The sequence below is a fragment of the Acinonyx jubatus genome, chromosome B1 (assembly GCF_027475565.1).
Source record: "Acinonyx jubatus isolate Ajub_Pintada_27869175 chromosome B1, VMU_Ajub_asm_v1.0, whole genome shotgun sequence".
In the NCBI taxonomy this organism is placed as follows: domain Eukaryota; kingdom Metazoa; phylum Chordata; class Mammalia; order Carnivora; family Felidae; genus Acinonyx; species Acinonyx jubatus.
The window spans coordinates 79,102,259-79,129,976 of NC_069382.1; the positions used below are offsets into that span (position 1 = coordinate 79,102,259).

Consider the following 27,718-nt stretch of genomic DNA (forward strand, 5'->3'; position numbering starts at 1 on the left):
CTAGCTGGGTCGTGGGACAATGACAGCCAGCACCTTTGCTGTGTGGACCCAGTGGTTCCTTTTCCCTTTGTCTGTCTTCTCCCCATCACCCACTGCTGGGGCCTTGTCCATTCCAGCCCAGCAGGTCAGGCCTCGGCCTAGCCCACCACGAGTGGCCAGTCCCCACGACCCATCGTCCTGGGTCTAATGGCACATGCAGATTAATCATTCCAGGCATTTTTCTACTTGATTCCAGGCTCTCTCTGGATCTATTGAAACATTTACAGCACCCCACACGCTCCAAGAAAACAAATGATCTGCCAAGTGTGTTGGAAAGAAAAGTGGGTTGGAAATCAGGATGGAAGGAAGGAGTCCGTGGACGGCCCGAGACTCTAATTTGTTGTTCCACTGTGAGCTCTCAGCAGCCTTGTTCTTCCCCTCACCTGTAAGAAGGAGGTGTTTTTAATGATGTTTAACCTTGCTTGTTGGTGAAATTTCTGAGGCAGTGCCTCAAGGTGAGCTGAAAGGGAGAAAGGGGGAGGGAAGGAAGAAGGGCAGATACCCTCAAACTTTAAGCAGAGAATCCAACTTTTATCGTTCCACCCAATAAGCGAAATTAAAAGGTCAAAACCACTGAGTCAGATGACCTTCAAAGCCATTTCTACAGTTAAACCCTATGGTTCTGTCAGTACTGCCCACTCTATCCCCGAATATGGGAACGATTTAGGAAAGCCTGCTTCATCCTGGGGCCTACAATGGCAGCTCTTAGTTACTCGACCAGCAGTTCCCCAGTGGAGTTGGTTTTGGCTTCCAGGGGACATTGGGCAATGTCTGGAGACACTTCTGGCTGTCACAACTGGGGAGGAGGGAGCTACTCTCATTAGTGGGTAGAGGCCAGATGTGCTTCCCAGCATCCTACAATGCACAGGACAGCCCCACAACAAAAGATTGTCCAGCCCAAAATGTTGAGAGTATGGGGGCTTAGAAACCATGTGCCGGAGTATCTATACTGAAGAAAGTGTGCTCACGGGGAGCTTCTGACTTAGAAAGCCTCCATTCAGCTTTCCTTCTGCCCCAGCTCAGATTGGGAGGTTAAGTCTATTGTCAGCCTCTCTGTGCCAAGAACTTCCCTGAGCCTTGGATCTGAGACACAGAACATCCCCTGCCCTGGAGACAGTGGCCCACAGAACTCTAGTTCACCTCTAGACAGGAACCTGCATTTCCTGATGCCCACACACCCTGCCTAGAACTGCCCCAGGTGCTGCATATTCAACTTCAATCCAGACTAAGAACTGGGGGCAGCAACACAAAGCCGAAACTTTCCATTCATTCATTTAGCAAATTTTTATTGATTACTTACGATGTACTAAGAACAACTCGAGGGGCTGGGGGAATATCAATGAGTAAAACAAAGTCTCTGCCTCATCCTAGTCAGGTGGAGGCAGAAAATAAACAACACAAATAAATACATAAGACTCAGGAAGTGATAAGTACTATAAATATTGTAAAGCAGAGAGGGGCACTGAGGGCGAGAAAAGACTGCAATGGCCAGGAGGAGCTTCTCCGATAAGGCAACATTGGAACAAAGCTCTGAAGGCTTGAGGAGAGGTCGGAGAGGATGGGATTTGAGACAAGAACAGCCAGAGCAAGTGATCTGAATGAAGTGGTGCAGTGTTCAAGGAGCGCTCATGACTGCACAGTGGAGGTGGGGAGTCAGGAAGAAGGTGGGCAGGGGACCAGGTCTCACAGCCCCTGGTCAGTCCAATCAGATGCTCAGACTTTATTCGGAGACAGGTGGAAAGCCACCAGAGAACTCAGAGACAGTGTGGCATAAACTGAGTTATGTTTTGGGGCACCTGGGTGGCTCAGTCGGTTAAGTGTCCGATTTCGGCTCAGGTCATGATCTCATGGTTCATGGGTTTGAGCCCCATGTCAGGCTCTGTGCTGACAGCTCAGAGCCTGGAGCCTGCTTCGGATTCTGTGTGTGTGTCTCTCTCTCCCCCTCCCCACTCGCACTCTGTCTCTCTCTCTCAAAAATAAACATTAAAAAAAAAACCAACTGAGTTATGTTTTAAAAGCAAAAAGCCACCAAAAAACAAAACAAAACAAAACAAAACATTCGACAGGGCTCAGTTGTCCTGGAAGCTTCATTCAATTTTCAACAGAGCAGAGTCTCAACACATTCACATTTTCCTTTTGCATGTAAAAAATGGAATAACAAACTAAACTTCAGACTTCCTTTTATCATAAAGGCCCTCCTGATGCTCTAAACCAGAGGTGACCGTTCCTGGGTTTGCAACACCTGAAAGCCTCCACTTGCAGAAGGAGCAGAGTTCTTCTGAGGCTGTTCTCAAGTTTAATAAAATAAGGGACGCAAATTCATTTTATTTGAATAAAAGAAATTCCTTGCTGCACACCACTTTTAGAAGAAGGGGATAGTCTGGGGTAGAATGAAATCAAATCACAGAGCCTGTATTCCAGAGAGTCTGGGATCACTGATGAACACCGGAAGTCCCAGAATGGGAGAGGGTATATCTGTAATTTATTCATAAAGTGTCAGCCATCTCTAGACAACGTTTCAAATAAAACACGACACTTATTTAAATATTTACTGGTTTGTCGACCCATTTTTGTTGTTGTTGTTAATTAGGATTTTTTTTAAAGGCAACAAACATTGTCACAGCAAATTAAAATCCAGACAGCCTCAATAGTGGGACAGCTCAGCCACGCTATCGTTAAGCATTAGGTTGTGATTTAGTGAAAATATTGTATCCAAGGTGAGAAATCAATTAGAAATATCAGAAATAGCCTCTCAATGTAAGAAAGGTTGAGGCTCTCCCCTACTCTCCTACTCTCGATCTGCTATTATTGAATTAACACAACACAATAGAGGTAAAAACATTTGTTTGAAATAGAGTTTTCAACAATTGTTTTTCTGCCATTTTCCCTTAAATGTGTATTTAGCCCAAACCCCCTTCTCTGAGAAGTGACTGGCCCAACAATTCTGTAGCTGTTCCTACAAAACAAAAAAAATTATGTTAAGACTTTGCATTTGAGTTGCTTTGCTTTTTTTTTTTTTTTTTTTTTTTTACTTTTAATGTCTTTGTGCTTTAGTAAATGCCTTCAGGTTAACACTTCCTACTGGCTCCCCTCTGGGGCTTCTCTGAAGCCAGGCTTAGAGGACTTTCAAGTTCACAGTAACAGAGGGGTTTTATGTCTCATGACTACAGGCCTATGGACCCCACTGCCCCTGCCAAAAAAAGAGTTTACTCAGAATGTCTCAGCAAAAATGTGTGACCCCCAGCAGGAACTGTAGCCAGTGGCTACCATGACAACTAAAGCCGTGACCACCTCCATGCGCTGGGCAGGAGAAGGAGGGGCCGACAGGGAGAAGCTGTCATGGAAAGGGAGTAACGTTTTTGTTGACCACGGAATTTCTCTAAATGGACTAGATTTAAAGATGGTGTTGGCTGCAAAGTGACATTAAGCAGTTGGTTATATAGATGGCTAAATGTCGAACATGCATTTAATGTTCACAACAACCGAAGCAGGTAAATAGTTTTGTTTTTCTCTGATGGGGAAGCTGAGACTCAGAGGCCTGGCTGACTCTTCCGCACCACTTTACTATTTTGCCCGTGGAACCGGAGAAGAGGAAATACCTAACCCTGATGTCTGAGATTTCCGTCACCCCTTTCGATGTTTTCCAGAACAAGTCCCCCAGGGCACCTCTTGGGGATGAATGTCCCTTCCTTCTACTCTCACATAAGTCCTGTGGCAGGTCGGTATTCTAACCGGAGAGGTAGTGAATTAAACATAGCTTCGCATCCTTTGCCACTTCTCCTATCAAAAATGAAATCCATCGCCCTTCCTTCTGAAGAAGGAGAGCTGGCCCATGGCTCCCTGTAACCACTAGAAAGTGGCAGAAGTGAAACCATGTTATTTCTGAGGCTAGGCCTCAAGACATCGCCTAATTTCTGGTTTTGTCTGCTTGGAATACCCATCTTGGAACCCAGCCATCATGATGTAAGAAACCAGGAAGAGAAGGAACAAATTGCTGCCTACACTCATCAACGGCCCCAGCTGAGCGCCAGCCATCAGCCAGCGACTAACTGCCAGCCACGTGAGTGAGTCACCTTGGGTGTTCCAGCTCAGTCAAGAACACATGGAACAAATGAACTGCCCAGCTGAGCCCAGCCAACCCTAGAACTGTGATGGACAAGTGGTGGTGGTCGTGGCTATTTTAAACCACTGAGTTTGGGGATAGTTTATTTCAAACAGTTGTGAAACAAATAGACAACAGTCTGTTTACCCAGGAAAATGTCCTCTTGGACAGGTAAGGTCTTGAAGGTGTACGTGTAGTGCATTTGGCCATCTGATGTGATGGTCAGAGGAGAGCTCTCCACTGGTGGGTTCCTCGTCTGCATCTCGGGGAGGATTTCATTTGAGGAGGGCGAGATATGTAAAAGGATATCTGTGGCTGCCATTGGAGTACAGTAAATTCACTCATTTCCACAGCATTCCTAGAACACTTTCATTTGTGAGCACACAATTACCTAGGTCTCCCTGGTCCTAATGAGGCACTTGACTAAAGACGGGACAGATCTGCCTAGCCCAGAATCCAGGAGGAAACAATTGTGGTATTAGTGCCCAGTGAGCTATAAGAGGCTGGAAAAACAGCAGGATCTAGCTCTTTCCCACACCCCAGTTTTTAAAAAAAAATGTTTTTGTTGTTGAACTGAGATGTCATGAAAGCCTCTCTCTCTTTGGCAAGTCACTACACTTTTTCCTCATTAAGTTATTGTGAAAGTTAAATGTGAAAATGTATGCAAAGTTAGCACACTACCTGTACGATCTAGGTGCTGGATGAATAAACACCCTTGCCAGATGTGTCGTGTTTTCCTGTTTCTACATTAAAATGCTTTGTGACTCTGTAGCAGGTCTAGCTCTGAAAAGGCAGCTAATTTCTGCGTGTCATATTAGGTGAGTATATTCAAAAGTTATAGTCAAACCTGTTGACCCCACACAGTATCTATGGGACACGTCCTAAATCAAAGTGATCTTCGTAAATCACAAGAGCAGGAAAATGGACTTTGTCCACAATGCTGTCTTCCTTTTCTCCCTGAAAAGATGAGTAGAGGCTCTTCTTCAAACTGTGGGATCATCAGTTTTTTTCAGCCTGACCTTTGGCAAAAGGCAATATGTTTGCTAGCTGTTAGGATTCATAAGCCTCCCATCAAGTGTAAATGGATGGGAAGTCTCAGATCCATTTACACCTGATGAAGAGGCATGCTTACCCCACTCTGGTGTTTATGCAGCATGTATACGTTTTCCCACAGATGTGTTCAGTCGAGCTCTCTCAAACTCTCCTTGCTTCAGATCAATTTCCAAGGGGATTTGCCAGGCTTCTGAGTTTCCAAGAAGACTGAATACCCTTGCACTCACCTAGTCAACCGAAGCAGAGCCAGTGTTGAAAATGAAACTTCTTCTGGGGTGGTTTGGAGAGGCAAAGTGAGGGCCACGGTTCTTTTTCTTGCAAGAGACACAACCCCAACATTACTTTTTTTTTTTTTTTTTTCAAAGAGTTGGAAGGGATGAGGCTGACATACTGAGGAGGGACAGAATTTCTATTTCTGCAGGTTCCTTAAGGCAACAGAGGAAGCTTGGCGGCCACAGGAGTTTAGTTAATGAGCAGGTTATACAATATTCATTGTGTGGAGTTTAACTCTTCAAACAGAACGTCTAATTGTGAAAAGAAAAAAAAAAGCAGCTAAATTACAGATGTTAAGACAACAAAGCTCGGGCAGAACTCCCTCTGTTGATAAAACGGTCTGCTCACAGCTTCCTCCACTAACTGCTCACTGATGGGGGCACAGGGAGCCCCTGTCCTCATCAGCTATTCTCATTAGCTCTGTTCTGGCTGAGACACCGCAGGGTCTAGGGACAGCCACTCAGAGGCCTGCCTAGTACCACGATCTTCTCAGAGGACTGTTTTCTCACTACCCACAGAGGAAGTGATCCAGTTGTATTCCACTTCAACTGAAACAAAACTGTTCTCCCCGATCTTCCTGACATGCACAGTCTCGCCTCCATCGCTGCTGGTAATAGCATCCCCAGCAGGCTCACTGAAGGATACTTCCGTCTGAGTGTGGCAATATTGGGCATGCAGGTAGCGAAGGCCAGCAGCCAGGGCCATGCCCAAGGTGGCTGAAAGGCAAAGCAGGATTCCCAGCTGGGAAGTCCTGAGCTGGAGCCCCAAAGGGGCACTGTGTCCCTCTTGCTCAACCTCAGGCCTTGGGTTGGGCTTCCTGGGGTATCCCCCTCTGCCCCTTCCATTTCCCTCCCCCACTCTGGGCTCCTTGTACTTCGACTGAGGTAAGAAGCTGGCAGAAGGCCTAGATGCCTCTGACTGGCTGCCTGCAGCAGGTGGCCTAGAAGTGGCAGAAGTGTGGAAGACAGGGGTTGAGGTGGCTGCCCTAGCCTCACTCCCAGTGAATGCTTCAGAGGACCAGAAATGCCGAGGATAGGTAAGATGGACAGTGGACAGATGGGACCTCCTCACAGTCCTATTAGAGGATTCCATCTTGTCCTAGAAAAGCAAAGGGAAAAAAAAGAAGTCAAAGGATCTAGTCTTCTTCCAAGCTGCCACTGAACTTCCCAATTAATTTGGGATCCTTAAAGAAGCCCAGGCAGCAGCTGAAAACCCAACCTTGTGCCTGGTCCTAAAACAGCTCAGAATAAAATGCCCAAGTAGATAGATATGCCCTTGTGGTTGATGGGGATGAGGTAGCTAATGGAAACCCCACAAAGAGAGCATAGAGGCCAGTTACAAGAATAAACTTAGGGTCCTTTAAGAGGTTTCCAGACCAATTTGGGTGATTATCATCTCCAATGGCAGAAAGCTTTGACTGTCTTTTTATGCTAGGACCCATGAAAGAAGACATTTAATCTTGCTGTAGGTTCCAATAAATTTGAGTAGGAATATTATACCATGTTTTATTTTGTGTTCCTTTTAAGACTTCAAAGGAATAGTAAATCAGTGGGCATGTATATTTTATACCGCCCATTGATCTAACCTCTGGAACCATACGTGGTGTTTTGAGGCCAATGTTATAAAGTGGGGGTGGAGAGGTGGAAAGACAAGAATTATTAACTGAGGCTAAGTGGGAAAACAAATAACTAAAACTATCAATTTCTACAATTGTCAATAACTTCAGAGACACTGTGTATAACAGAAAGGCTGGCACTGATTGGTAAAAAGATGCTGAATATATATCATACCCTTGAGTCCTTCTCTCAAATTTTGGCTACTAGTATAATAGCTTTGCTTTCCCAGCCTGGAACTTCCCACACTGGGATCAAAATATCAGCCTCATCAACCATGCACAACCAGGGCTATTACCTGTTCATCTCTATCCGAGGGCAGGCAAGTTTCCAATGAACCAAAGCTTGGATCATCCTGAGTCCTAAAGAGAAGGACAGAGGGCGGAGAAGGGGTCACTAAGTATATGGATCAAAAAGCAGCATTTCCTACCATTGCTATGTATGCTGGTAAAATCAGATTTCTTTGGAAAGACTTCTGAGTTTGGAGCTGAGGGCTAAAGAGGAATAGGAGATGGGGTGGGGAAGAGGCTAGTGAGGATAGCAACAAAGACTCACTGAATGCTTTTATTTATTTTACATAAAATATGTATTTATATATTATAAATTTACATATCTAAGCTATAAAATGTATATTTGTATCTTATTTTATTTATAGCAGCATCTCAGGGATCTCACCCTGGCCAGGAGAATACAGTTTCCCTAGGTGATTTTCATACCCAGTCCTTTTGACCAGTAGCCCTTCTACAATCAGGGTTTCTTGTGCACTTAAGAATAAATATGGTGAGGTCTTTTCTGTCAGACACCAAGAAATGTATGTTTTCTCAGCACCCCACTGTTTGGCCTCATCCTACCACCTTACTGAATGGTCCACCCCTGATCCATTACCTGAAGTAGGTGCTAGGGCTGGAAGCAATGCCCTCTGAGGAGAATCTCCCAGGAGCCATGAGTCTCTCCAGCCCACGGACATCCAAGGATGGTTCTAGGGTTGGGCTGCTGTCCCCTCTGGGTTGCTCGCCATTGCTGATTGCAGTAGCTGTGTGTGAAGATGATTGCAACAGAGTCTCTGTGCCCCCAGGAAATTCCATCACCCAAAAACTGGCAGGAGAAGAATCTAAGCTGTTCTCCTCTGTAGCTCTAGTTAGGGCAACAGCAAAGATGTCTGCACGTTGCTGGGGAAGAGTGGTGGGGGGACTGGGAGCTAAGCAGAGATCCAAAGACACCACAAAAGAGAGTGAGAGCATTTTCCTCATACTGATTAGAATAAACAACTATGATAATGGGGCAAATACTAGAGACCAAGGTACCTTGGGGACAAAAAATTAAGTTTGGACCACTCAAAAATATCAACAAAACGATCATCTGCCCAGTAATATAAGCCCCTGGCCAAGTGGCAAAGGACTCGATTTCTAACATTTTTATAAATAGTAAGCCTCTGGTCCTCTGGACCTGTACATTCTTAACAGTCATCACTCAAGGAATATAGAAACCACTATGACCACTGTTGGTTTTTTTTCCTTACCTCTACCCAAAACTGCTTCTAGCTAGGAAAAAAAAATCAGAATTCCACAAATCAAAGATTTTTAAAAGCCCTCGATCTTTCTTGCCATAGTATTAAGAGGAAACGATAACCTGGTGATGCTAATGACTTGAACCTGTGCCATGGGCAGAGATAAGATCACTGCCCCTGCCCTGCTCTCCGCCATCTCATTTCCCATCCATGACTGGCCAACACTACGGCCCAGAGCATTAGAAATAAAAATTAGAAACAGCGCAGCAAGTAAGCAAGACAAGTTTTAGAGTCAGATTATTGTCTGGGTTCAATTCCCCACTCTGCTACCTCCTGGTTTGGGGCAAGTCCTCCCAGAGCATTAGTTTCTTCTGTTGCAAAATGGTACCAATAATGGTACCTAAAGCATAGGGCTGCTGAGGAGTGAAGTAAAATCATTGATGTAGAATCATGGAACACAGTGCCTGGCACAGGTGCAAGGCACCCTGAGGGCTTACCATGATAACTGTTAGGATGCCAAGGATGGTGTTTGCAAAAAACAAAAACAAAACAAAAATACATTAGCTGAGGTTTCTCTGGCCAAGGTTCTAACTGGATTGGAATGCTTTTTTTTTTTCTTTTTGTGCCACTCTTATCCAAAGCCTTCATCACTCAGAAACATTGAGGATGAAGTGAAAAGCAAAGAAGCCTAACAGACATACGGAACGTGGCAAAAGTTGACAGTTTTAGATTCTTGCCTGAACTCTAAAGGCATTCGGCCATTTCCCGCAGATTCATTGTGTGACGGGCATTCCTGTGAAGCCTGGGGATACAGAAATGCCGCATGGTAGCAACTGTTGGTTCTGAACTCAAAATCTAGGAGGAGAGACTCTTAGATGCCCGACCTTATCAATTACAGTGTGATGAGAGCTTAAAAACCAGAATTAAGAAGACAATTACATTTGCCTCCCCAGACATACGGGGAAAGTTTCACAAAGAAGATATTTGAACCTCCCCTTGAAAGATAAACAGATTACCAGGAGGAAGAGCCCGGTTTGAGGAAACGTCTGAAGGCAAAACATGAAGATCAGGCCCTGAAGTGTTCTGAGGGTCTATTGGGAACTAAGTTTGGGAAATACAATATACCATCTTCCTAATGCGAAAATTCATAATTTGTAATTTGCCTACTGCAGTCTCTCACAGTTAAGAAATCTATTTCACTTTGCTAAATGACACCCCTTCCCCCCTCCCATCTCCATGCACAGGCACACACACACACACACACACACACACACACACACTACTTTTTCCTTTGGGAAATACTGGGATCTGTGTAGAGAAATGGGCAGGAAAACAGGCTAGGCCAGAAGGTGAGGAATGTGTGCAGTGTAATAAGGAGTTTACCCTTAGCTGCTCAGATGGGAGTCTGCCACCGGCCCCCCCCAAGGGACAAGGTTCCCAGTAACATCCTAAGACAGGCTGCAGGGCCAACATGATGCAACTTCCTGACACCTCACTTTTACTCATCTTCATATTAAAACAAACATGCTTGGGATTAAAATGCAACATTTGCATGATTTATAAAATAAAACATGAGACTTCAAACACACATTGAGTTTGCAGGGTCTTCTTTAGGCCACACTGCCAGACCCTGAGATCTTAATCTGCTTTTAGGAGTAGCTTGCTGGGAACGTTGGAGGAGTGTGCTGCGCAGTAGGGAGAGTGGCCCAGGGTGAGCTCTGTGCCTGGGTCTGCCAGACTGAGCAACGTCAGACACCATCATGTTGGCCAAAAACAAAGGACGGAATAAAGCAAAGTGGGATCGTGAGGATTACAGATTGGATCTTCTGTGCAGGTGGCTGGATGAATTTAAGAGTGCATCCATTTGGAGTACTTAACTAGAAATAAATAATGGAAATGAGTTTCGTATCACCAGGAATTTTCAGATGACCACTTTATTCTCTGGCTGGTTATTTTTTTGTTTGTTTGTTTTATTTTTTAAGTAGGCTCCACAACCATTGTGGGGCTTGACCTCATGACCCTGAGGCCAAGAGTTGCATGCTCTACCGACTAAGCCAACCAGGTGCCCTGCTTTGTTTCATTTTGTTTTGTTTCAGAAGTTCACAGGCCAATGGAGTCTCAAGTTATGTGGTGAGCCAAGAAAAAGTCCATTACCATCCAAACAGCCTCTCATTCCTGATTCCCTTTTCCAACCCAAGCTGCAAAGAGCCAGCTACCTACCATGGAAAGTAACAATTAAAGCTGGATGAGGTTTTATACAAAAAGAAGAAAAGATGATCTCTTTCTTGTGCTCCCTGTGTAGCTCCAGGGGTTTGAAGGAAACCGCTGAGACACTGTGATGACCGGTAGGTGCGGGGGTAGAGGGAGGTAGGTGCTGTTCTTTGGCTCTGTAGCAGAATCTAACTGTCTACCCCAGGGCCCACTTTGATTTGGGAGGTTGAACCACACAAAGTCTGTTTGCCACAACAAACAGCACGGGCAAGTGTCCCCTCCCAACTGCGGCTGTGTCCCCGAGAACTGCAGCAGCCGGTGGAGGCAGGTGTTTATTGTTTGTGTTGCCAGAACCGGGACCAGCAGCCATAATTTCTAAGTGAAAATAGATAGCTATAAAAATAATGATGCCAATCAAGCTTCTGAGTCCCATGGCAAGCTGTACCTGGGGCGATTCCTTCCGTTCCCTCTGGCCTCCACCCAGGGGTTGGCATCGGTGAGCTGGGCTGCACGGGGCCATCACGATGGGCTCTGCTGTGTGTCTGTTGAGACATCACAGGGGATTCAATCCTCTCCCAGTAAACGAAATATGACTGGACCACTGATAAACTGTGGAAAAAGAAAGCAAAATGATTCGAGGATTTAGTTTCCCTTAAATAATACCTGAAGAAGAATAAAAGTCTAAATGAATAGAAAAACTGAAGAGATGATTGTATTGTCCTTTGGGTGACTCCACTCTATTTAGAAATAAAAACTCGGGGTGCCTGGCGTGGCTCAGCCGGCTAAGCATTCGACTTCGGCCTTGGTAATGATCTTGCGATTTGTGAGTTCAAGCCCCACATTGGGCTCTGTGCTGAGAGCTCAGAGTCTGGAGCCTGCTTTGGGTTCTGTGTCTCCCTCTCTCTCTGCCCCTCTCCTGCTTGCACTGTCTCTCTCTGTCTCTCCAAAATAAATAAATGTTAAAAAATTTTTTTAAAAAACCCAAAACTCAACAGCAGCAAATAATTAACACAGGAAAGGATATGTATAAATCAATGACCCTCCTGAATAAATACAGTCATTAAAAACCTCATTTTGACAAAAAGGTGTCTTCTTGAACTGTTTAGACTCAAAGTTTCCATTTTCAACTTTATTATTAGCCATTCCTGGTCTATTGTTAATTGAATTACTCTGTTAATTAAAACTTTCATAATTCTGTTGTACAATTGTATGGTTCCGTCGTAATTGTAGATTCCATTAAACATTAGAGATACATCATTGGTACTCTAATATTTTGAATACTTATGGCTTTCTTTTGTGAAAATCACCTTCACAGTTTTTCATTTATTCTCCCCAAAATTTCACTGAGGTAGGGATTATTGGCTACTAGCATTTTTCTCATTTTAAATATTCAGAAGGCAGTTATAAAAATGTGATTAATTTAGTTGAGGCCACCCAAAGTGCTAGGGTACAAGTAAGAGTCATGGCTCAGGCCTCATGCACATCATCACTTCTAGCATGGGAAAGGATCCGGGAGGTGAGCCAACACAGGGTGACTTTGGGAGAGGCTTCTGATCAAGTGCCTTTACTGTCAAATGGAAATAATAGTTCCTAAACTATTTACTATGTAGCACTGAGCAGCTATGATGGCAAATCTGGAAATGGAGGTGATTTGAGAAATAAAAGCAACTCCACATATTTAAGGACTCTAAATCACACACATTCCCTTGCATTGGATCAGAACCAAAGCCCCAGGCAGAAGCTGGGTTGCACCAACAGTCAAGTGGATGGATACTGGCCTTCCCGAATGGGCAAAATCATTATGGCACAGGGTTTTCTTCCTTGCTGTCCTGTCTGTTGACTTAGTCCACCAGGAAATGATGGAAAAGGGTCACTGTGGGGACAGGGGGCAGGCAGTGGTACTCATATTTCATTGTTCCCAGTGCCAAAGGCAAAATCTGGAGGGGAAGACAACATGGAGTCTGGATGCCTCCACCTTCAGGCACAGCCTCCCCCTTATATATATAAGCCTCCCATATATATATATATATATATATATATATATATAGGGGTGTGGGGGAAAGAAACTGAGGAGCACATACCCTTTCCCAAGAGTTAAAAAAAAATCTCTTTCTTGGTAAACACAAGTGTCTGAAAAGAATGGCAAAGCAAGTGTCTCATTTTGAGTAATGATGTATAAATAGAGTTTGCTGTTGCCGGGAACCATTGTAAGCATTTTGCCTATATTGGCTCTTTCATCCCTATACAAACCCTTGAGGTAGGTGCTGTCATTATTATGCCCATTTGCTAGACCACAGGCCAAGGCAGGGAGACCTCAGTGGCTTTCCCTGGGCCCAGGGAAGTGTCTACTTGTCTGTATGCCTCAGCCTCTGTCTTTCTCAGTTTTCCCCACTCTCCCACTGGCCCTTCTTTTGTTTGGCCATTATTTCCTGGAGAGGTCGGCCAAGATGCATCTGTGCCCAGAGAGGAAGGGAAATCACGTACTCCTGAGCCATGGATAACGACAAAGTGGGAAGCTGGGGGTAAGTTCCTTGTTAGCTAGCCTCTGCATAGGCTGTCTAGTTGGGGCAGTCCTCATCACCCTGTCCTTGTCATTAGGTGGCTGGAGTAGGGGACAAAGCATGAAGGAAAGGAGAGGAGAAGCCCCCTCTCTTCAAAGTGTAAGGCTCCATTACTAAGAAGCAACACTTAACTCACTCTTACAGGAATCTAATATCCCCCACAGGCTGGGCAGGAGCCTGCCACTCGAAGGCCAGGTTTCTCTTCCGGGACTTGTCAGAGTGGGTGACTGTGTCAGCCTCTTGAACACAAGCCATCGGTTTGGAATGAGGAGGGATGGAAACAAAAGTGCCAGCTATTTGATGATCAGAGACTCTTCGAGCCTGTAGTAGAAATCCCATGAAATCCCGACTGCTTCTCACGGTCACTGCAACGGAACACATCCATTCAGGGTGAGCACTCTTAACGTGTGGTTCCATTTGGTGATTTTATATGGGTATTGTCAAAACGAAAAGCTTAAGACAAGCCCTCAGAGAGTAAACAATTCATTAAGGGGAGGGGAGTTGAAGTGTTCTTTCATGCCCAAAATAAATTTGATTTAGATCAAAGTTATGTAAAAATGAAATACATAACACTAAAAAAAAAATTAAAAATAAAGAGCGGGGAGCACCTGGGAGGCTCAGTCGGTTAAGCATCTGACTTCGGCTCAGGTCATGATCTCACAATTCCTGAGTTTGAGCCCCATGTGGGGCTCTCTGCTGACAGCTGGGAGCCTGGAGCCTGCTTCAGATTCTGTGTCTCCCTCTCTCTACCCCTTCCCCACTCTCTCTCTCTCTCTCTGTCTGTCTGTCTGTCTCTCTCAAAAATAAATAAACATTTTTTAAAATTTTTTTAACGTTTATTTATTTTTGAGACAGAGAGAGACAGAGCACGAACGGGGGAGGGTCAGAGAGAGGGAGACACAGAATCTGAAACAGGCTCCAGGCTCTGAGCTGTCAGCACAGAGCCCGACGTGGGGCTCGAACTCACCGACCGTGAGATCATGAGCCGAAGTCGGCCGTCCAACCGACTGAGCCACCCAGGCGCCCCAATAAACATTATTTAAAAAAAAAAAGAAATAGAAAAAACTAGGAAAAATGTGGTTTGTAAAAATATTGTAGTTTGGAATGCCTGAGAAAAACCCAGTTGCCAGAAAGAAAAAGATGGTTTAAAAAATTATGAACATAGGAGAAATCAGAAGACAAAGTATAAACTAAGAAAAGTATTTGTAAAGATACAAAACAGGCAAATACAAAGAGGATTAGTGAATCAATAAAAAGATGACCAACCTTAAATTTAGCAAAGGACACAAACAGAAAACAAAGCAAGGTCAATCGTGATTTAGAAAATAATTACCAATGAGGCACTATTTTAAACCTACCACGTTCACAAATTTTAAAATGTGTAATTATAACCATTATTGATGGGACTGTGGAAAAGTCCCATTCACTACTGTTAGTACCATAAACCATCCAACTCTTCGAGGGGGCGAGTAACCTAATAATATTTTCCATATTTAAAATGCAGTTACCTCTGATACATGCTACAACATGGAAAGGCCTAGAAAACATTACAGTAAATGAAATTAGCTAGACACAAAATGAACATGTTGCATAATTCATTCATACGAGGTACCTGAGCAGGTAAACTATCATAAAGACAGAAAGATTATAGAGGTGACCAGGGTCTGGAAGATGGAGATTATTATTTAATGGCTACTGAGCTTCTGCTTGACGTAATGAAAAAGTTCTGGAAATGGATAATGGTGATGGTTGTACAACATTGTGAAATTATGTCACTGAATGGTGTACTTCAATTAGAATGGCAAACGTTTTGTTACATATATTTTACCACACAGCAAAAAGCCCAGAAATGCAGTCTCCCTTTGATCTAGCAATTTCACTTGCAGGAAGTTTTCTTACAGACATAAATAATATGGCAAGCTCGTTTGTAATTAAATGAGTTGCTAAAATCATGGGTATAACTTTATAGGCTTGCTAAATGCAACTTAGTGTCTGCGATCATTTTATTTTCCATTGCAATTGAACTTTCATTAATAAACATTTGTACAATATTTAGTTATTATTTAAAACTAGGCACTGTACTAGGCATTGAGCATACATCCATGAACAGGACAACACGGTCCTTACCTTCAAGGAGCTCATGGATTAGTGTGGGGTCCCAGAAAAAAAAAGAAAAGAAAAGAAAAGAAAACAGGGTGATCCTAGCACAATAAAGTGGGATCCATGAAGTGTTCCCTCCAGCTCTTTATTATGTATGTTGTTTTACTTCCAATAACAATACAATCATTTTTCCTTCAGGTCACCTTTTATTAGAGTTTTGGGTGTCACAGTATTTTGGGTCACTTTTTACAGCTTTTTTTTTTTTTTTTTTTTTTTTTACCATTTTCATTCCTTTAGCCACAGAACACAGGGGTGCTGATATATTGATCCCTTCATGCTGGTGCCTGGGTGCATACTGTGGTGATTGGAGCCCCAGAAAAGTTGCCCCCAGCCTTGAGTAGCCTCTTGCCTTTGCCCCAGCATGCACTACACGTATTATCATTTTCTAGCTGTGTTGTGATATGATAAAGTTTGGGAAGCTCTGTTAGAATAGCCTGTATTTCAGTTTGGGGAATATGTTGCTGTGGAGGGCCAATATTTTACTCACATACTTTTTCCCCACACGTACCAATAGAGCAGAACGATTGGATAAAATGATATTTATAGAGTAAATTTTATTCTAATTTATTTCCCCTAATTGACAGCAAAATCAAAAGGGGGTAGAGCAAACACTGCTGATATGTTTGAGTTCACATGTGGTTGCACAGATGCTTTTCTGTCTACACTCAGCTACTGCTTCCAGTACCTGTAGATTTCTTCTCTGCTTTTTCTGCTGGGAGCTTGGTCCGAGGTAAGCAGGCATGACTCTGAAGTGTGTGTGTGTGTGTGTGTGTGTGTGTGTGTGTGTGTGTGTGAGTGTATATGTGTGGTGGGGACGCTACCCTCCACCCGTAAGTGCCCCGGTCCCTCCAGCCTCCTGAGAGATGATTCAGAGGTGTGTTTTGTGTGGTTTCTTAGATGGTCTCCACTGGAATTGAGTCCCAGTTGTCCACGGCAGTGACCTGCCTAGTCTCGCACTTCTTACTGGTGTCTCTCTCTTCCCTGTCTCCCTTTCCTCATCTGTACTTCCTGGAATCATCGCCCAAATAAACTACCTTCACTCAAGTTCCTTCTCGGTTTTTGCAGGCACCTAAACTAAAACAGCAGGAAATACTCTTTTCACTCTGCAAATAACTTTCGTTTTAAATAAGGAGAAGCTAAAGTCTATTTCACACACGCACGCACCAACACACACGATACATGAAGTTTGTTTGGGGTAATTATATTTATCTTAGAAGGATGGATACTTTTTTATTGTAATGTTATTTGTGCCCGCTTGTAAAAATGAGTATCAATATAGAGATTATTTATGTGGTTTCCATGATACAAATAGTTCATACGTATCTTTGGCTCAATAATTGCTTTTTAGGATGAAGTCAAACTTTAGCCAAGAAGACACATGCTTGGGACAAGTACAACTTGGAATTTGTCACTAGGGCTTGGGGGTCTCTCAAAGCTCTCCCATACATACCTGGAACGATGTCTCCCGGTAAGTAGGAAGATCTGCTGGTGTGAATGGTGATGTGGTGTGTGCCGGGGTTCTGAGGCTGGGCTTGAAGGTGCTTGGGCTGCATGTCCTGACAGGCCACTGAGCCGGCACCATGAGAAAAGGCAGTTGAGCAGGAAGCCAGGCAGAGAGCTGCACAAGCCCAGCCTGTGAGGGCAGCGGGGACCCTCATCCTCCCCTTATCTTGCGTCACGAGAAGTAACAGCTTCAATCCAGATGTTATGTAAGAAAATAATATGACGTCGTTTTGAATGTGACTGATCTGAATCCACGCTGCCTTTAACCGACCTGAATCCCACACTGCCTTTAAACCTGAGATAGCTTTAGTGCTGCCTCCCCAGATTTCAAGGGTTCAAGGTCAAGATCAAAAAGATGTGCCAGGCTGTAGAAAGTGTTTCATTTCTAAATATTTTTTTTAAGCCTGTCTTATAATTTTCTTACAAGACTAGACTGTTTCTTTTCAAAGGGAGGATTTGATTAAGTCAAGGAAATAAGACCAGAAAATATTTGTATCCTAATGTGAACCCTTTACAAGCTGTCTGATCTCCAAGGGCAGTGTGAGCTATAATACATTATTGAGGAAGTGAATCACCCAGTACTCCAATATGGTCAGGCCACATGGCATATGGTGGCTTGGGTTAGTATCTTAGCTCTATACTTGTAAATTACAGAGCTGAATGTTACAAAATTTCTGCCAACTATCTATTATTTAGAAGTAACTGTTAAATTTGCAACACTTTGATATCTTCTTGCCCTCCCTTCTGTTGACTGGCTTTAGTTATTTCACTACTTTTTCACAGAGAAGATGAGCAGAGAAAGTTACACCCAAGCTGATCCATTGTTAACTTTATTGGCAGAAAAAAAAAAAAAAAGGACTCAGGAATAGAATCAAATGATTGGATAAAATAACATTTATAGAGTAAGTTTCATTTTTGTTTGCCAGCTCTAATGCCATCAACAGAAAGAATTAAAAATTGTGTAAAAAAGGAGTTCTCAGATGAGAATATTGCGAGAGATAGCAAATACGACAGGTTGAAAACTACTCTCTGAATAAGCATTCAGAGGGCACCTTGGTGGCTCAGTGGGCTAAGCATCCAACTCTTGGTTTCAGCTCAGGTCATGATCTCACAGTTCATCAATTTGAGTCTTGCATCGGGCTCTGTGCTGACAGTGTGGGCCTGCTTGGGATTCTCTCTTCCCCCTCTTTCTGTCCCAACCCTGCTTGTGCTCATGCTGTCTCTCTCTCTCTCAAAATACATAAACTTAAAAAAAAAAATTAAAGAAAAAAAACCATTCAGAATGGTCAGGTATCTTTTAAAAGTAGGTTTTTTGAAATTGTTTATATACACAAGAATTTTCAAAGGGCAGCTAATACATTGATCTAAGGAGCAGTACATGGTAACAACAGCCCCCTCTCTAATAAGCTAGTTTTAAAAGGTAAAAATAAAAGACTTAAAATTTAGTGAAAGTAGCTACAAATACGTGACCCCAAATAATTCGCACAATACCTTTCTCTACTAGGTTTGCCTTCCATGAGGCAAAAAAGTCAAAAACCTCTACACCACAAAGGACCATTCCTACAGTTTCCCAGACACATTAAGAAATAATGAACAATGAGCTGTAAAAGCACATTCTCAGTTGAGGGGACACAGGGCCTTTTCCATTTTCTTCCAGAAGGGCCACAAGGAAATGTCCCTTGAGCCTTTGTAGATGGCAGAAGGTGGTCTCCTCTCCCCAGGTCAGATCAAACACAGATGCCTACAGGGGAAGGGGGGAAGGGCACATCCCACAGACCATGGTCACAGCCTCAACTCCCACCCTCTCCTCCTTAAATCTTGAGATTTCTGCTTTCCCACCAGCACCTCATCTACCTAACCCAGAAAGACATCCACTTACCTAGTATCACACTTTCCTTCAGCCTTGATGGAAAGGCTCCCCCCACTCAGAGTTGCAGGGATGCATCCTTTAAACAAGTCTTTTGTTCTCTCTTCTGTTTCTCCTCTAATGGGCAGGACAGCAGCTGTTACTGCTAATCCTCAGCATCCACAGGAGCTGTCCCTCAGAGTCCAGATCCAGCCTTAATCGCATTGGCTTTCTCTAAGATGGCACACACATACTCACACACGGTTTCCACACCAACGTTGTTTGAGCCTGTGTGAAGAACCAGAGAGAACTGGAACTGGTTTAGCTTATGACTGGCATTGGCATCCTCTACAGGAGTCTATGCGTTCGTCTTGGTTTCCCTCCCAAGGGGAGAATGACTGAATCAAGCAAATCTCAGTGTCCTCTGCTTCTTGAGTCACTGTGAGCTGAAGAAGTTATCCCTGGTAAAGCAGAGAGCCACGTGTGGTATAAAAAAGTACCACAAGCACACTCCCTCCCCTTTCAATGGCACTGAGGCTGGAATTCACAAATTTGCAGGCATATATGAATCTCCTGAGATGTTTGATAATCGAACATCTGTGGGTCAATGGTTCTCAAAGTGGGGCTCCCAGAGCACAACATCAGCATCATCTGGGAGTTGTAAGAATTGCAAATTCCTGGACCCCACTCCAGACTTACTGAATCAGAAACTCTGGAGGTGGGCTCCTGCACTCTGTGGCTCAGCAAGCCTTGCAGATGATTCCAATACAAGAGAAATTGCCGAACCGCTAATAGGAGTAGCTGAACACCAAATTTATGCCAGGCATTTATCTGGGCAGAAACAAAGATGAATTACATATTATCTCAGGTCCATAAATACAGCAAAATGGAGGAGACTCAAAAGGCTACATGGTGTATGACTCTACTTATATAACATTATGAAAAAGACAAAAGTATAGGAACAGAAACAGGTCAGTGGTTGCCAGGGGCTGGGGTTGCAGGGAGGGCAGCACAAGGGAATCTGGGGGCCATGCAACTCTTCTGAACCTCTCGTGGTGGTAGTTACACAACTGTACAAGCTGGTTAAAACTCAGATTGCACATCAAAACTGTACACAAAGAAAAACCGTATGTAAATACATTAAATAGAATAAACAAAAAACGGAGGGGACAGATATATACACGTAGCTATTAGGCAAATGATCATTGGGATATCACAGAGGATTTACATGTGATTAACTCCATGAGAGGAAAAAAAAAAAAAAACCTCCATAGAAGTTACATTTAAATTGTACCTTAAACACCGATCAGAATTTTTTTTTTCATGGCAATAAAGATTAGAGAACACTCTTGAATAAGAGGAATGTATTGAATACTTTTTACTCCATGTCCTGACTACAGCCCTTGTAGAATCTCCCTGTTCAAAGTGTGGTCCATAGACCAGGAGCATCAACATCACCCAAGAGCTTGTTAGAAATGCAGACTCCCAGCTCCACTCCCGCCCTCCTGCGGATCCACTGAGTTCATTTCTGCTTTTTAACAAGCTCCCCAGATGATTCATATGCACACTAAGGCCTAGAAGTACTGCTCTGGAGAATCTGCCCAGGTCTCAGCCCATGGAAGAGCCCACACACACCACACAACAACCTCCCATGTCACCATGACTGATTAGCCAGAGATGGCCACCTTATCGGAGACCAGGAAACCCACTGATTGGGCAGCAACCAATCAGCTACCTTGAGAATTTGGACTTTTCAAGGAACACAGATCATTCAAGCTGAAAGGGTAAGACAAACTAGGGTTGGAATAGGGTGACAGGGCAAGTCACAACTGAATTTCATTCTTGACAGCTCTCTGAGGAGTTCTCCCTTACTGGAACTCATTTGAGGGGCTTTTTGTGTGTTTGCTTGTTTGTTTTCATTTTTCCACCTATGAAATTTGACTGTGGAGTCCTGAACAAGGCCTGGCGTGTTTAAGATGTTCTCGGAGAGAAGGTTGCAAGGGAGGAGGAAAGCATCCAAACTTTGAAGGGATTTTCATATCATAGTGAGGAGGTCAAACCATATCCAGTGAGAAAGAAAGGAGCTACTGTGGCTGTTTAAGCAGTAGAGTAGCAAGACAGGCAGCTGGAGTTCCACGAAGGCAGTTCTGGAAACATCCGGAGAGCCAGAGCCAGAGCCAGAGCCAGAGATTAGGGCCGTGGAGGAGCCTGCTGTATTGCAGGCCAGTAAGAAATGAGAGGGTGAGCAATGATGGTGCGGGACCAGAGGGATGGACTCAGGAGATCCTCTGGAAGTAGACTTGGTAGGGTGTGGTGACTGGCTGAATGTAGGGTGCCAGAAGAAAATTCTAGCATGGACCCTGTGGGGTGATATGGAGTAGGAGGCTCCAGAGACAGCAACGGCTGGACCATCAGGCCTAGTTTCCATTCCAGAAATCTTAAGGAAGTGAATGACTTAACGAGGAAAGCACTCATTCAGAGACTACAGTCCTATCCCTGTAATTTTAGGGGGCCTGCTTAGCTTGTCATGGCAAGTATGAATGAGGCAATTAACCTTATAACCACCAAAGGAAGTTGAGCTTCCTTGGCCTAGGCCTCTGGTATTCCCGATGCAGAGTGAAATCAAACTGAGTAAATCTGGCTCCTCTAAGCCTCTGTCCCAGCAGGAGGGAGGAAATCTCCATCTTTTGTTGAGTCATAAGGGAATCTGGTAGGCCTAGAATATTAGGGTGAAGGACTTCCATTGCTATTATCCTAGTTTTCTAAGCTCTTGTGGTCACTTAAAGGCTGTTCGCTCACATGCTTCCCAGAAAAGAAGGGTTCAAGTCCAGCCAGGCTGAGGGGCTCCCTAGATGAACTGGGTGGCCTCTCCTCTCTGAAGTTCAGCCACCCCCTCCACTGGGTACTGCTACAAGCAGGACAGATCCCTGCTACTACGAGGAGCGTGGTTAACCTCTTCACTCCCCACGTAGTCTCAGGACCAAAATCTCCCTGCTCTCCCTCCCCCTCCCTGGTCACCTGGCCTAGTCTACCCCCATAGGTGGAGGGGCAATCTACTGACACTTCTGCTTTGGTTCTGCAACCCGAATTCTCCTGATGTGGAGGTCCTAAAAGGCCAGCTAGCAGATTAAAGAGGGGATGGCAAAGAGGTAGAGCAAACGTAAATGGCTCAATAATAATCCTGCCACTTTCCCATGTAATACTTTTCCTTGGATACCAGGAGGACATCTTATCCTGGATGTGGCCCCCATTGCCATCACACCCCCAGCCTCCCCTGAGTCAGCAGCATGCTCTGCACCACTCCCTCCACAGAGCCGATTGGTACCAGAGCAGCCACCTGATGGTGGGGAGGCTCTCCTCCTCGGGCAGGGCTGAACCACATCCTCTCCTGAGAATCTCACAGAGAACATAGAAGGTTTCTCTATATCAGCACTGGCCAATAGAAACATAATGCAAGCATTCATAGGGGCACATGGACCCCAGTGTTTATAGCAGCACTTTCAACAAGAACCAAATCATGGAAAGAGCCCAAATGTCATCAACTGATGAATGGATAAAGAAGATGTGGTTTATATATACAATGGAATACTACTTGGCAATGAGAAAGAATGAAATCTTGCCATTTGCAACAACGTGGATGGAACTGGAGGGTATTATGCTGAGTGAAATAAGTCAGTCAGGGAAAGACAGGTTATTATATGTTTTCACTCATCTGTGGAACTTGAGAAACTTAACAGAAGACTGTGGGGGAAGGGGAAGGGGAAAAAATAGTTTCAAACAGAGAGAGACAAATCCATAAGAGACTCTCAAATATAGAGAACAAACTGAGGGTTGATGGGGGCAGGGGAGTGGAGAAAATGTGTGACGGGCATTGAGGAGGACACTTGTTGGGATGAGCACTGGGTGTTGTATGTAAACGATGGACCACAGGAATCTACCCCTGAAACCAAGAGCACACTTTACACACTGTGTGTTAGCCAATTTGACAATAAATTATATTTTTTTAAAAAAGAAACATAATGCAAGCCACATATGTAATTTAAATTCTTCTAATTGTCATTTTAAAAAACTGTTTGTTTATTTTGAGAGAGAGAGAGAGAGAAAGTCACAAGCAGGGGAGGGGCAGAGAGAGAGGGAGAGAGAGAATCCCAAGCAGGCTCTGCGGACGTGGGACTCAATCCCATGAACCATGAGATCATGAACTGAGCCGAGATCAAGAGTCAGACTCTTAACCGACTGAGCCACCCAGGCACCCCTCTAATTATCTTTTTTTTTTAAAGTAAAGAAACAAGTGCAATTTATTCTAATAATACATTGATCTAACTCATTATTTTGAAAACATTATCATTTCACATGCAATCACATAAAAAAGCATTAGCAAGGTATTTTGCTTTCTTTTTGCACAGTATTTGCTATGCAGTATATATTTTACACTTCCAGCATATCTCAGTCCAGACTACCCACATTTAAAATACTCAGGAAACAAAAAAGAAAAAGAAAAGAAAGTACTCAAAAACCGTAGCTTCTGAGTTGCTACCATATTGGGCAGCACAGGTTGAAACCAAGAAAGGTGGTTGAGCAAAGAGGTCATGATGTGGGGTCAGGCTATGTCGTACCATGAGCAAGACAGGTAAGAAAAAGCAGTGCAGCTGAGGGGAAACAATAGTAAATACAAATAATAACACATTTACACGGTGATTATGTAGTACAGGCATTGGTCTACTAAACTGGTTAGTTAGTTAATTACCTCATTAATACTCACAATGACACTATGAGGTCCATCTCATTATCATTCCGTTTTAGAGGTGGGGAAAAGGAGTCACAGCATTTACACAACTTGTCAAAGATCGCACAGCTTTCAGGCTGTGGTAGATAGGGCTCCTTATCACAGCTTTGCCACCCACTACCTCTGGAACCTGATCTACAAAATAAAGATAACTGTAATTCTTGTACCCGTATCCCAAAGTTCTCCTGAAGTTTCACCGAAGAATAAATAATAAGCAGTTAGCCCTTTGCATGGGAAGGGCTTAAAACACATTTCGTTTGGGGAAACAGAAGCTGGCAGAGCTATGGAGATAACAGAGCCTATGCAGAGGAGGGGTCCCTGTGCCATGTGGCCCCTGACAGGTGAGAGAGAGAGAGAATGATCACGAGAGAGCAAGAGGGAAAACAAGGACCAAAGCAGGAGCAAGGCAGAGCTCATCCCAGGCTCCTCTGGAGTCCAATCCCCATTCCAGCATGAAGAAAACCAAGCTGTGTACACCAGAAAAGTGAGAAAACATTGGGTTTTTGCTTGAATCTGCTCCAGTCGTTTCACACTAACAATTTAGCTGCACCTGATGTAACATGACTAAATCCTTACATTAACATCCCATGGCCCTGACTAGAATGATTATATTAGGAAATACGGGATCAGTCTCCTGGTGGGTTCTACGGTTACAAATTAGAAGCTTGTCCTTCTGCAAATCACTTAACTTCTCTGGGTCACCTCAGGTATAAAATAAGAGGCTTGAATTAAATAATCTCTTAGATTTCTTCCAGGTTGAGAATTACACATATTTTTAAAGTTTTATTTTAGCCATAAAGGTAGAAGAATGAGGTACTCTGAGAACACCTTGAGATGACGCGGTATGGCACATAATTACGGACTGGCGTATAAACACTACCTGCACGGACATGATCCTGCGTCACTACTGGTTTAGGAGTCAGCCTTAAAACGGTTTTGGCAAATGCCCATTGGGTCCTCAGAAAGGAGGGACCAGCGGGGCAACAGAGCTCACTATGCCAGTCCTGCCTCCGGGACCTTAACTCCAGCCGACAGGTGGACATTCTGTCAGGCTCAGTCTCTAGAAATAGAGCCAGTGCCTTCGGTCACTCATAAATTCATGCCCTGGTCATGAATTTCCATTGAAATGGACTGGTGTTTTTACATAGATATTGGCTATTCTAGTGTCATTATTGTAGTGAGCATTTTAATATTTACCTAGATAATTTTTTTAAGCCTACAGATTTCTGGAGTGCTGGGACAACGTGTGTAAGAAAAGAGAAAGATTCTCATTTTCTTCAAACTCTACTTTAATTTACTTAAGAAATGGGGACTCAATGGGCATTTCTGTACATTTAGCGGGCTTGGTGACTTGCTTCACTCTCCAGACTATAGTTCACTTTGTTCCATTAAAAAAAAAAAAAAAAAAAAGGATGGCATAGTGCTCCTTTTTCTATCCAATTATCCTCTCCTCCATTCTCCCTATTAAAGAACAATACAGACAAAGAGGCCATTAAAACTAATCGCTATTTGAATGCTTATTATTTGCAAAGCAATACCTAAGACCATCTGTGATGCAACAAAGAATCAGCAGGATCTCTTCTCACTTCTAGAAGGTTAATGTTTTACTGGGGGTGAGGCAGTAAGATGGAGAAGAAAGAGCTCTGGAGGCAGACAGCCAGTTTTGTCACCTTAGGTTAATTAATGTTGGTGAGCTTCATGTCTCCCATCTGTACAATGGGCACACTGTTAGATTCCTCACAAGAATGTTGCAAGGACCAGATGTGCTAGCACAGGGATGCACAGAAGTAAGTGCAAGCTGTTGTCGGAAAGGAGATAAAGCCAGGCTACCAGAACTGAGAGCAGAGAGGGGTAGTTCAACTAGAAGCAAGAAGAGATGGTTGCTCTTAGAGGTGAGGTGGGGTTTGGATAGAGAGGGGTAACAGAACATTCCAAGCAGGAAGGATAGCTTGAAGAAAGGTATTGAAAGTGGAAGGGGCAGATGGGATGGTGTTTGCAGTCATTATCCAGAAATAGAATAAGGGACACCTGATATAGGGTGATAGAGACAGGGATGTTGACGAGAGTAGATGGAAGCAAAAGGAAGAATCAGAAAGATTTAGAGATTGTTTGTACGGAGGCCAAAGAGGTTTAAAAATAAGAAAGAAAAAAGATCGGTATTTAGAAAGCCTGAGCGAATAATATAACTGACATCCACCTGATGAAAGAGGGAAGTTTATGGTGTTCAATTTTAGATATGCTGAGGACGCCCTCAGCACTCATTTACTCCTTCAGCCAGCCTTTAAGTAAATGCCTATCAAATGCAGGCCATGTGCGCGGGGCTGGGGATACGAAGATGAGTAACACAGAGTGTCAGACAGGCTGACAATGGAGACTAAGGTGTCAGCAGATAATCACAGAACAATGGGATAAACGATTAGGGGAGAGATGATCACATATTTATTACGGCAGTATAGAAAAAGAGTATCAGGGGATCCAAATTTCCTTTTCCCTTTCTAAAAACCCAAACGTTCACATCTTGCAACTGGATGCCAGAAATTAGTCTCAAAGCCCAGTATGGAAATAATTCAGGGGATTTCTAACATATATCATGGTCTTGTAGCATCTTTTTAGGATCCGACTCCACGGGCACTCTTTATGCTCATGGGACTTGGGCTTTGTGGTACTCTTTCCTACCAACCTAGTTCTAAACTCCTGGAGGGTGGGAATCATCTTCAAATTGCTTAGCTGCCATGCAGAGCACAATACCATGCTCACTGTAAGTCAGCTGTTAAGTAGTCTAGCATGGCCTTTATTTTAATCATCCTTCTTCCAATTTTCCCAGGGAAGTAGGAATAATAGCTGCCATTTATTGAGCTCTTACCACGTGCCAGGCACACACCTGACACTTTACTTGTACAAACTCATCTGGTCCTTGCAACGACCCTACAGAATATGCGCGAATATCCTCTCCATGTTACAGATGAGGAACCTGAGACGCAGAGAGATTTAAGTAACCTGCCTGATGTGACATTGCTAATAAGTGAAGGAGCTGAGTTGTACAGCACAGCAGAGGAGCTCTGGAGTCTGGGCTCCTTTTTTCCAAGCATTTATTGTATTACTAATAGAAGATACTTTTTTTTTTTTTTAGAGAGAGAGAGACAGAGAGCACACGCGCGTGCAAGCAGTCCGGGGCAGGGGTGGGGGGAGAGAGAGAGAGAGAGAGAGAGAGAGAGAGAGGGAATCCTAAGCAGGCTCCACACTCAGCACAGAGACTAATGCAGGGCTGATCCCACCACCCTGGGATCATGACCCGAGCTGAAATCAAGAGTTGGTCACTCAACCGACTGAGCCACCCAGGCGCTCCTGGAGCCTGTGCTCCTAACCCCTGTGCTATTACATCTGCCATCAGATGTTCATGAGAGCTAAGCATGAGGAGGGAGCGGCCTGCGCTGGTTCTGGAGAGCAAATGAAGGATGGGAGGCAAGACTTCCATTCCCTATTTCTAGGACCAGGGTTTGGAAGTCCACTCTGAGTGAGTAAGCAGCCTAATTAGAACTTCTCACTGAAGACCTCGCATATTAACACTGCAAACCTACCATAGACAGGCAAACCATTCTTTCAAGGCATGCAAGGAAAAGCCACTGCAGTGGAACTGGACCTCAGGGGTCCTCCATACTGAACTCTGCCAGATGCCTTTACTCCCTTCCAGCTACAGCAGATCTTCTCAAATTGGGGAGCATTTAAAAATTCTAAGGATGGGGGCACCTGGTTCATGAGATTGAGTCCCACGTAGGCTCTGTGCTAGGGTGAGATAGGGTAGAGTCTGCTTGGGATTCTCTCTCTCCTTCTCTTTCTCAAAATAAATAAATAAACAAAGTAAAATAAAATAAAATAAAATAAAATAAAATAAAATAAAATAAAATAAAATAAAAATGAAATGAAATGAAATGGAATGGAATGGAATAAAATAAAATAAAATAAAATAAAAGAACATAGCATTATGTTTGAGTACCTAAACACCACCTTTCATTTTCTCACCCCCTATAATGCCCCTTCATCTCCCATCATGGAAGCAGTCACAG

The 27,718-nt window shown here is 43.8% G+C and overlaps 1 protein-coding gene and 1 long non-coding RNA gene across 7 annotated transcripts in view; one reads left to right on the forward strand and one right to left on the reverse strand.

The window, feature by feature from the left end:
* REELD1 (reeler domain containing 1) lies at positions 1-22,754 on the reverse strand. Of its 2 annotated transcripts, XM_027066857.2 has the most exons (7): positions 18,902-22,754; positions 16,970-17,210; positions 13,502-13,724; positions 11,244-11,407; positions 7,966-8,278; positions 7,379-7,442; positions 1-6,565 (listed from the first exon to the last, which is right to left on the reverse strand). In XM_027066857.2, the coding sequence occupies exons 2-7, from the start codon at positions 17,175-17,177 to the stop codon at positions 5,957-5,959; spliced, it is 1,581 nt and encodes a 526-aa protein (XP_026922658.1). In that variant the 5' UTR covers positions 17,178-17,210; positions 18,902-22,754; the 3' UTR covers positions 1-5,956. The 2 variants fall into 2 exon arrangements, with proteins under 2 accessions (XP_026922658.1, XP_053072874.1); XM_053216899.1 differs by lacking the exon at positions 18,902-22,754 and having other exon boundaries at positions 16,970-17,927.
* The window catches only part of LOC128314449 (uncharacterized), a 27,608-nt gene continuing 10,621 nt past the window's right edge, over positions 10,732-27,718 (forward strand). For 2 of the 5 annotated variants that reach the window (XR_008296091.1, XR_008296089.1), the window contains exons 1-3: positions 10,737-10,932; positions 13,524-13,749; positions 16,868-16,987. This is a non-coding gene — a long non-coding RNA (uncharacterized LOC128314449). Of the gene's footprint in view, positions 10,933-13,503; positions 13,750-16,867; positions 16,988-20,411; positions 26,804-27,718 lie in introns of those variants that run through there. The other 3 variants (XR_008296093.1, XR_008296092.1, XR_008296090.1) reach the window with 3 other exon arrangements.

Excerpts from the sequence above, each read along its gene's own strand:
- REELD1 (XM_027066857.2), bottom strand. The coding sequence starts at position 17,177 with ATGAGGGTCCCCGCTGCCCTCACAGGCTGGGCTTGTGCAGCTCTCTGC. Across the intron at positions 8,279-11,243 it reads AACGGAAGGAATCGCCCCAG|CTCCCAGTCCCCCCACCACT; the intron begins GTACAGCTTGCC and ends ATCTCTGCTTAG. Across the intron at positions 6,566-7,378 it reads CCTCGGATAGAGATGAACAG|GACAAGATGGAATCCTCTAA; the intron begins GTAATAGCCCTG and ends TTGCTTTTCTAG.